A 10192-nucleotide genomic window follows, 5' to 3' on the forward strand; every position below is an offset into this window, starting at 1 on the left:
TTTCTATGGTTTATTGGCGATAAGAGTCTCATGGACTTTCCTGCCCAGGCTGGCTTTGAACCGATCCTCAGATCTCAGCCTCTGGAATAGCTAGGATTACAGGCGTGAGCCACTGGTGCCTGGCCCTTTTTTTTTTTTTGGTCAGTTGTGGGGCTTGAACTCTGGGCCTGAGTGCTGTCCCTCAGCTCTTCAGCTCAAGGCGACCGCTCTACCACTTGAGCCACAGTGCCACTTCCGGTTTTCTGGTAGTTTATTGGAGATAGGAGTCTCACAGTCTTTCCTGCCCGGGGCTGGCTTTGAACCGCAATCCTCAGATCTCAGCCTCCTGAGTAGCTAGGATTACAGGCGTGAGCCACCAGCGCCCGGCTTGTTTTTTTTTTTGTTTTTGTTTTCTTTTGTTGGTCACGGGGCCTGAACTCTGGGCCTGGCTGCTGTCCCTCAGCTCTTTAGCTCAAGGCTAGCATTCTACCGCTTGAGCCACAGCGCTACTTCCGGCTTTTTTTCTGCTTATGTGGTGCTGAGGAATCAAACCCAGGGCCTCATGCATGCGAGGCAACGCTCTACCACTGAGCCACCTTCTTAGCCCGTACTTGCCGGGGTTTTTTTTGGTGGTTAATTGGAAGTAAGAGTCTCGGGCTTTTCTGCCAAGGTTTTAAACCGTAATCCTCAGATCTTAGCCTCCTGAGGAACTGGGATTACAGGTGTAAGCCACTGATACCTGGCAGCTTTCACATTTTTTTTTTTAAAGGAGTTAGAGGGAGACTGTGTTACAGAGATCACAAAGGTCCCATAAAGTCCTAACTTCTGTCCAACACTTATACAAGTTTGCTGATCTTGATTTCATTCAGTCTTCAGAGAGGGCAAGTTGATATAGCAGAGCTTAGCCTCTTTCTAGAGCTCCCCTGTGTGTTTGTTGTCTTGCTCAAGGAAGCAGGGCTCCTCTGTGTGCCAGCCATCTGTCCCTTTGGGCACCTCTCCAGTGCTTATCTCTTTCCCCAGACCTGTGCCCCACCCTGTGATCCCTGTTGCTGCTGCTGCTGTTTTCTCTCTCTCAGTTGTCAACTTGTTCATAGCTCTTAAAGTTAGAGCCAGCATCATCTCAGAGGACCTTGGGTGGAAGTGTGATATGAATAAAGTAGCAGTTTTACCTCGGTGTGACATGCAAGGGTGGGGGGCACTGCCAATAGTGGAGAACCTGCCTGCACGTGCTAGGCCCTGGGTTCCATCCCCAGCACTACAAAAACTAGAATAAAATTAAAACCAAAAAACCAACCAAACCTGGTTCCAGTAACTCATTCCTGTAATCCTAGCTGCTCAGAAGGCTGAGATCTGAGGATTGCAGTTCGAAGCCAACCCAACAGGAAAGCCCATGAGACTCTTTATCTTCAGTTAACCACCAAAAGCCAGAAGTAGAGCTGTGGCTCAAGTGGTAAAGTGCTAACTTTGAGCAAAAAAAAATCTCAAGGATGGGCTGGGAAGGTGGCTCAGTGGTAGAGTGCTTGCCTTGCATTCATGAGGTCCTGGGTTTGATTCTTCAGCACCACATAAGCAAAAAGAAAAAAGCTGGAAGTGGCGCTGTGGCTCAAGTGGTAGAGTGCTAGCCTTGAGGTGAAGAGCTAAGGGACAGCTCAGAGTACACACACACACACACATACCCCAAAACCCAAAAAACAAGGGGTTGCTCAAGTAGTAGACTATTAGCCTACCAAATGCAAAACCCTAAGTTCAAATTCCTGTACCGCCAAAAAGAAAAGTCACCTCTAACTCTCTCCAGGCCTGGGCCTGATGTCTTTTAGACTTGGTAACTGAAAAGTGAATTGCTTTATTACTCTGAGCCTCAGTTTCCACATCTCTAAAATGGAGACACTTAAAGTTCCCTCATGCTGGACATGGTGACACATACCTTAACCCCCAGCTAATCAGGAGGCAGGAGGATTGCTGGAGCCCAGAAGTTCAGAGCCAGCCTGGGCAATTACATTGAGAACTGACTGAGAATAAGTCCTTCCTCATGAATATTGAATGGGTCACAGGAGAGGAACAGTGAGTGTGTGAACTGAGCACTGGTCTGCAGAGCTTTGTATGGTGTGAGTGACAGAAGACAGAGCAGCCTGGGATGTAGCTCAATATGAAAGCACCTATCTAGCAAGTGTGAGGCCCTGGGTATGAGCCTTAGTACCAAGAAAGAAGAGAGGGAAGGAAGGCAGGCAAGCAAAGGACAATTCTGCTTCCAACGGTTCGGCCTCCCTAGTGTTCTGAATTACAGATGTTTAGTACCATGCCAGGTGTTGTTAAGAGTTATTTTTTTTTTTTTCCCTCGGTTCATCATGGGGCTTGAACTCTGGACCTGGGCTCTGTCCCTGAGCTCTTTTGCTCAAGACTAGCACTCTACCCCTTTGACCCACAGTGTTACTTCCAGTTTTCTGGTGGTTGGTTGGAGATAAGAGTCTCATGGACTTTCCTGCCCAAGCTGGCTTTGAACTGAGATCCTCAGATCTCAGCCTCCTGAGTAATTAGGATTACAGGTGTGAGCCACTAGCAGTACCTTGCTTTTGATTTTTAAAAATTTAGACTTAGCTGCTAACTTTGGGCTTCAGTTTCCTCATCTGTGTAACTACAGTGACAGCATTGCATCCCTTAAGGCTGTTTGAGTATCAGAGAGAAAACGTGACCGATCTCTAGAGCAGAGCCCAGCCTCTGTGAGAAGGGCAGCAGCAGACCCCAATGGGGTTTCTGTAGACACTTGTTTACGTGCAGGATCATTTCCGCCTCCACAGTCCTTTGAGGTAGACAGACAGTCATTATCGTCCCCTTCAGGGGTAAGAAACATGCAGTCACTTGCCAGTGGTTACTTACCCAAGCACACAGGCAGAGGCGGTCAGGCAGCCTGCCCACTGGTGCTGTATTTTCAAAGCAGGACTTGGTTGTATTTTTTTAAAAAAAAAAGACAACTGGTGGGATTCTGATCTTTCAGAAGTAACCAATAGACCAGTGTCTTGTTCCCATGCCCGTGTAAGAAATGACTTTCCTCCCTATGAGTGGATGTGCCCAGTGTGTCTGGGACTGGGTGGGAACAAGGAGCTTGAGTGGTGGGGGTAGGGGGGAGGGAGCAGAAAGGTTCATTGCACCCCTGGTTGGAACTTGGTTTTATTCTAAGCTAGGGGGAAGTCATTAAGGTTAGGGTGGAGACTTCTGCAGCCATCCAGGTGATGAGACAGGCTAGGACCTCGATGGCGCAGTAGCAGGAAGAGAATGGGCAGCTTGGAGAGAGAGAGCGCATTGGTTATGGAGATGACCAGTTTTGATCCTATAGGGGATGCAGGGTCAGATGCAGAATTCTGGGTGATTTTTGGGCTGGAGAAGGGCGTGGCTTAGTCACTGATGGGGAAGACTAGGGAGAAACAGGTTTAGGGGAGATTTCATCTTGGCTATCTGAGATATATATATAGATATAGATAGATATCTATATCTATATCTATATATTTGCTAATATTGGGACTGGAACTCAGAGCCTGGGTGCTATTTCTGAGCTCTTTTGATCAAGCTAGTGTTCTACCATTTGAACCATAGCTCCACTTCTGACTTTTTGTGGTTAATTGGAGTAGAGTCTCTGGGACTTCCCTGCCTATGACTTCAAGCCGTGATTCTCAGATCTCAGTCTGGGTATCTGGATAGAAAGTTTGGGGAAGAGTTGTGTTAGAGCCCAGGGCAGAGGGCAAAGGCCTGGCCTCAGCTGTGTAAGAAGGGCCAGCAGGTTTAGGGGAGGGTTTAAGGCACAGGGCAAGCTGAGGGGAGAAGAAGATGGAACCTGGGGCTTTGAAAGTTAAAGAGGAAGAGGGAGGTAGAGGATCCAGCTCTGGAAACCAAGGGGAAATGGCCACAGAGGTAAGAGGAAAGCAGGCTTATGGAAACCCAAGTGGAGCAAGGTATTTCAGCAAGAAAAGCATAAACAGCATCATCAGGTCCTGCTTATCTGACTTGGGGGTCCAGAACTAGAACTGGGGGTAGGGGTGAGGGTGGGGGATGAGGCCAGGGAACTGAGCTGCAGCAGCATGTGCTGACTCAGTGGCTTGCTGGGGACAGAACCTAGATTAGACTGAAGAGTAAAGAGAACGCACAGGGAAGTGGGGAGGAAAGGGATGGTAGGGGAAAAACAAAGGAGGAGGTAACAATACTCCATAGAAAAAGTACTCATTCCCTTACTCATATACCTGTAACCCCTCTGTACAGTATCTTTACAATAAAAAATATATACAAAAAAAAGAGGGGGCTGGGAAGGTGGCTCAGTGGTAGAGCGCTTGCCTTGCATGCTTGAGGCTCTGGGTTTGATTCCTTAGCACCACATAAGCAGAAAAAAAAAATCCGGAAGTGGCACTGTGGCTCAAGTGGTAGAGTGCTAGCCTTGAGCTGAAGAGCTGAGGGACAGCGCCCAGGCCCAGAGGTCAGGCTCTACGACCAGACCCAAAAATAAAAAATAAAAATATAAGGAAGGGCCTGGGAAGGTGGCTCAGTGGTAGAGTGCTTGCCTCACATGCATGAGGCCCTGGTGGGTTCAGTTCCTCAGCACCACATAAGCAGAAAAAGCTGGAAGTGGTGCTGTGGCTCAAGTGGTAGAGCACTAGCCTTGAGCTCAAGAGCTGAAGGACAGCGCCCAGGCTCAGAGTTCAGGCCCTATGACGGACCAAAAAAAAAAAAAAGAGAGAGAACACATATGGGCTTTCCCAAGCAGAAAAAATGGGCCAGTAATTGGACAGGGTCAGAGGTCAGGTATATTTTATGCACTTACATGTGATAAAACACACAAAAAATACCATCTTAAACTTTTTTTTAATAGTAGCATTGCAATGTGAATGAGATATCATAGTTTTGATTTGTATTTCCCTATAAGTGTTATTGACCATCTTTTCATGTGTTTAGCAAGACTCTGTACCTAATTCTGCATTTATTTCTGCTATGTGTGTGTGTGTGTGTGTGTGTCTGTCTGTCTGTCTGTCTGTCTGTCTGTCTATCTGTCTGTCTCCTGGAGCTTTTAGGTACTGTCTTTGAGCTTTCTTTTTGTCAGTTGTAGGGCTTAAATTCTGGGCCTGGGTGCTGTCCCTGAGCTTTTCAGCTCAAGGTAAGCATTCTACCTCTTGAGCCACAGTGCCACTTCTGGCTTTTTTCTTTTTGCTTATGTGGTGCTGAGGAATTGAACCCAGGGCCTCATGCATGCCAGGCAAGCGCTCTACCACTGAGCCACCTTCCCAGCCCCAATTTAACATTTTTTATGAAGTTTAATTTGTCTGGTTTTCCTTGTGCCTCTAATGTTCTATCCAAAAACTCATGGCCAGATCAAATGTTATTAAGACAGTCTTACTGTGTAATCAGGGTGGCCTCAAACTCAGATCCTACTTCAACCGCCCAAATAATGGGATTATAGATATGAGCCACCAGACCCATCTAGCCTCAGTGTCTCTTGATAGGGTCTCTTTTTCTGCCCAAGTGCACACCTGAACTGCAATCCACTTCGTTTTCAGTTGTAACTAGGAGACAGGTGCTGCCTCACCCACCAATTGGTTGAGAAAAAAATCTTGTGGAATTTCTTCCCAGTCTAGACTTGAATCTTATCCTCCTCATCTCAGCTTCCCAAGTGACTGAGTTGTTATTGGGTTATTGCTATAGTTTGGTTCTTGAGTTTGAACACTCAGGCCTTTATGCTTGCTTGGAGGCCACCCTGCCACTTGAGCCCTTTTCCCTAGTTATTTTTGCTTTTTATCTAAGACATCCTAGATTTTTGGCTGCCACTTCCTTCAATAGCTGGTGTGTGTGTGTGTGTGTGTGTGTGTGTGTGTGTGTGTGTGTGTGTGTGTGTGTGTGTGTGTGTGATCACATCTGGCTATTGGTTGAGATGTGTTGGCAGTGAGGGGGTGTGTCTCATAAACTGTTTTCCTTGGGATATCCTTTTTTTGGGGGGGGGTCCTGTCGTGGGGCCTGAACTCTGGGCCTGGGCGCTGTCCCTCAGCTCTTCAGCTCAAGGCTAGCATTCTACCACTTGAGCCACAGCGCCACTTCTGGCTTTTTTCTTATGTGGTGCTGAGGAATCGAACCCAGGGCCTCGAGCATGTAAGGCAAGTGCTCTACCACTGAGCCACCTTCCCAGCCCCATCCTTGGGATATCCTTGAACCACAATCCTCCCTTTCTCTGTTTCCCAAGTACTAGGATTACAGCTGTGTGAGCTACTGATACTCAGCTCCTTCTTGTATGAGTGTTCTTTTAAATAGTTTGACGTCTTTGATCCACTTTGAATTTAACTTTTTTTTGGGGGGGGTCTGGTCGTGGGGCCTGAACTCTGGGCCTGGGCGCTGTCCCTCAGCTTTTCAGCTCAAGGCTAGTATTCTACCACTTGAGCCACAGCCCCACTTCTGGCTTTTTTCTTTTTGCTTATGTGGTGCTGAGGAATCGAACCCAGGGCCGCATGCATGCAAGGCAAGCGCTCTACCACTGAGCCACCTTCCCAGCCCCTGAATTTAACTTTGTGTATGGTGTTAGATGAAGGTCTAACTGGATGGGGTTCCCAGTTTCCTGGAACCATTTGTAGAAGGCTTGTCCCTTAGGGGAGGTTGCTTTTGAAAAGTGAAGTGACCAGGTGTGTGCTGTGCAAGTGACCTTTCCAGTGAAGGAAGGCAAGCAAGTGGTGCAGGCAGTGAGGGCATGCCTTTTACCTTGAAGGTGAAAGGGGTGGGCATGGTCTAGAAACTGGCATGGATTTTGAGAGGAGGGCACTGTAGCCACTGGAGGGCACAGGAGATAGCAGGAGAAAGAGACTGCCATTCTGTATTGAGCAGGTGGGAGAGGGCAGTGTACAGTCATCGGGAGAACTGAGAATGGGGTGTGGCCCCTGTCTGTTTTTCTGCAGCTCTAGCACTGACTCCTCAGCAATCCCTGCCACCTGCAGCACCATCCCTTGTCCCCTTGGAGGCCACCGACAGCATGCTGGAGCTGCCACAGCCACTTCTGCAGCAGACCGAGGACCAGTTGCTGTCCCCAACCCTGGCCTGCAGCTCCCCTTTGATTAGCTTCTCCCCGCCCTTGGACCAGGAGGACTACCTCTGGGGCCTGGATGGGGGCGAGGGCATCAGTGACCTCTTCGACTCCTATGACCTTGGGGACCTGTTGATCAACTGAGTGACCCTGTCTGTCCCCAGCAGACCCCCCCCCCACCTCTACCTCCTCACAGACTGACAGGGGACCTTGGACACAAGGTACTGCCCTCAGGGTATGAGGTCTCCTCTCCTTTCCAACTTCCCTGGCAGAAGCCAGCTGGGCCATGTGGAGATGGGTGAGGAGCATGTCAGGGGTTGGGGTCTTGTTCTTCCTCTTCTGACCTCTGACCTTTCACATGAAGGACCACAGGTACAGGTGACCATGTTCAGGGAAAGGCCCTGCCCCTCCTTTTGAGAGGCAAGTAGGGCCCTTGATTTTCCAAGAAGCACTTAATACCTTTGTATTTATTTCAGGTTGAATTTTTTTATGTTCTCCCTGAATTTTAGCAGGGAGATTGTTCTAGTTTCTAGCAAGCCTTCTCCTCAGACAGGCTCATCTCTGCCCAACTGTCCAAGGGTAGAGCTGGGCTTCCAGAAGCGCAGCTCCCCACAGAGTGACAGCAGGGTCTGTGAAGGGGCCCGCCCAGTTTGCTAGAATGTTAATTGCACTTAGGCCTTATAATTCTAGTATGTGCCAGGCCCTTTTTCCTTTCTAGAGCTCAGTCTGGCATCTCCAGCGAAGTGTCAGCCTGGGATCCCTGGTCTCCATCCCAGAGGTTCTAGTAGTTTCCTTGGGGAAGGCATCATGTAGGTTCCTGTGGAGATGGGAGCATGTAGTTCAGGTGACTCCTGTCTGATGGAATTCCTTACCTCTCCCTTGCCTTAGAATGTAAAAGCCCTCTGGGGACTTGCAGAGAGAGCTCCTGACAAAACCAGATGTTCAGGGGCATCCATCTTGGCTGCAGAGGGCACCTTGCCCTTATCCCTTATTACAAGGTTGAGGTAAAAACAGGAAGTGCTTCCAGGAGCTGCTCCTGCTTTCTTGGGAGGACTTTTTTTTTCCTTTCTTTTTTGGCCACGGTTGATTCTTTAAGGATTCCCAGTCTACCTCCAAGCTCTCACACAGACCTCTGAGGACAGAGGTGACAGGGCTTTGGAGTGTGGAGAGCGTTAACAGAAAGTGTCTTCACTGCAAACCAGGCCTTGACAGTTAATTATGGGCTCGTGTTAACTTCTTTAGCTTTGGGGGTATGGGCAGATTCTTTAGTGTCACCCCTTTTCCACAGGGAATGACCACCCATAGTATTCAGTACCCTTAGCCCAGCTGGGCCAGGGATTCAGCTCTGCTCACCTTCTAGAGAGGCACCCAGGGGTGAGGGTCTAAGTGGCCTCTCACCTACCCTCAGGGAGCTGGGTTCCTCAGAGGCTCCATTGGGCAGCACTTTCTTTTGTTTGTTTATAGCATTAAGTTGATTTAAAATATGAAGTTGTCTGGTTGGGTTGATCCTGGGCTGACTGGCTGACATTTTGAAGTTTGGAATGTGGGTTTTTGTTGGAGGTGTGGCCATTTGGGAGCTGATGTCCAACTGAGAAGGGTCATGTAGCCCCCTCCTAGGAATAGCCAGCAGCTCGAAGACGCTCCCACTTAATTTCATATGCTTCATAGAAATGACTTTGTAGTCTCTTCACACACACTTGGGGGTCTCATTAGAAGTCTACTTTGAAACCCAGAATGCTGTTGGCTTTTGGGTGAGGATGGGGCTGTTGGAAGGGATCTGGTCTGGAGCAAGTGGGGTGTTACTGCTCCGGGGTTTCCATTTCACTTTGAACCAACACAAAGCAGAGATGCTTGGCTTTTATACCTTGGACTCTGTCTGGAGATGTCTTTGAACTTCATTGGAAGAAAGGGAGAAGAGGCCTGCAGAACCCATCTGGAATAAGTTTTAATGCTAAGTCTGGCTAAATTTCAAGCTCTTTCCCCAAAGATGCAACCATAGGGCTGGACAGGGCCTTCATGAACAGCTGTCTCCTCCAAACCCTCCCTGGCCACGGGGCCAGATCCCCTAGATTCAGCCTTTGCCTCAGGTCTCTTTCTTGACAGTGATACAAGACCTCCCAGGTTCATAGACTGCTATAAATATACCATTGTGAATGGTGTTTCCTTTAGGGGTCATGTGAACTTCAGTGTAGTAGAGAGATGGTTTCTTCTTTCTAAGAGAAATGATTTCTACTGGGCAATTTCGCAGCCCCATTAGCAGCCCCCAAGTCACTTGTCCCCAGGGACACCAACTAGTAGCATGAAGTTGTTAGCAGAGTTCAAAGTTTCTTAACATCACTGAAGATTCCAGAACATGCCTTCTCCTTGGTGGCTCCTTCTCCTCCTCTTTCTCCCCAGTGTTGCCATCAGCTAGTGTGGCTATAGGCAAGGGGGAGATGGGGAAACTTGCAAACTGGTTCGAGTTTGTTTCCCCTCCCCATGTGGTCTCCACCTCCCTTTCCTTCCACACAGTGTTCAGTGTTGTAATGAGTTTGGGTGTGCCAGCATTGAGGTGTATGTGGCTTAACGCATTTGAAGTGAAAACCTTTGGGATTGGTTGGAAACAGCTTTGTGATTCTGTTGTATCCAAAGGTCCCACTGTATTGTGAGAACCTGTTCTTCTACAAGGCCCCCTCAGTAACCATGGTGTCCAGTAGCCCAGACAGCCAGCTGGCTCCTGAATGGGTGAGATGAAGAAGCCTGGCACGAGTTATTGGTCTCGAGGGTGAGGTGGCCCCAGGGGAACCTAGACTCTGTATAGGGACCCCATGTTGGCCAAACACCCATAGTCTGGTTTCACTTTTAAGTCCTGCCTTGGTAAGCACCAGCTGGGCCTCCTCCTTGTGTTGTGATACTTGGGCATTAAAACCATGGTAGCTCCTGTTTTCTTGTCTTTGTATTTATTTTTTATTTGTCATCCTCCCCATGCACATACCACTGTGGTAGGGATGGAACTGAAGACCTTATGCTTGTTTCTCTCTCTCTCTCTCTCTCACACACACACACCCCTTACCACTGAGCAACACCCCAGCCCTGTGGTGCACTCTGAATGACATTCATCATTAACTGTGAGTCTGATTTCCCCCTGAGAAGCCACCTCCTTTCCCTGTTTTGGCTTATTGCCATGCTTGGAAG

General features: G+C 48.5%; 1 protein-coding gene across 1 annotated transcript in view; it reads left to right on the top strand.

The window, feature by feature from the left end:
• Positions 1–9942, top strand: part of E2f2 (E2F transcription factor 2) — a 28732-nt gene extending 18790 nt beyond the window's left edge. The window contains exon 6 of the mRNA XM_013032446.1: positions 6894–9942. Coding sequence (XP_012887900.1) covers positions 6894–7162 — 269 coding nt within the window. The 3' untranslated portion in view covers positions 7163–9942. The remainder of the gene's footprint in view (positions 1–6893) is intronic.
• The last annotated feature ends 250 nt before the right edge of the window (positions 9943–10192 follow it).

This window comes from Dipodomys ordii, unplaced genomic scaffold, assembly GCF_000151885.1.
Source record: "Dipodomys ordii isolate 6190 unplaced genomic scaffold, Dord_2.0 Scaffold6, whole genome shotgun sequence".
Lineage (NCBI taxonomy): Eukaryota > Metazoa > Chordata > Mammalia > Rodentia > Heteromyidae > Dipodomys > Dipodomys ordii.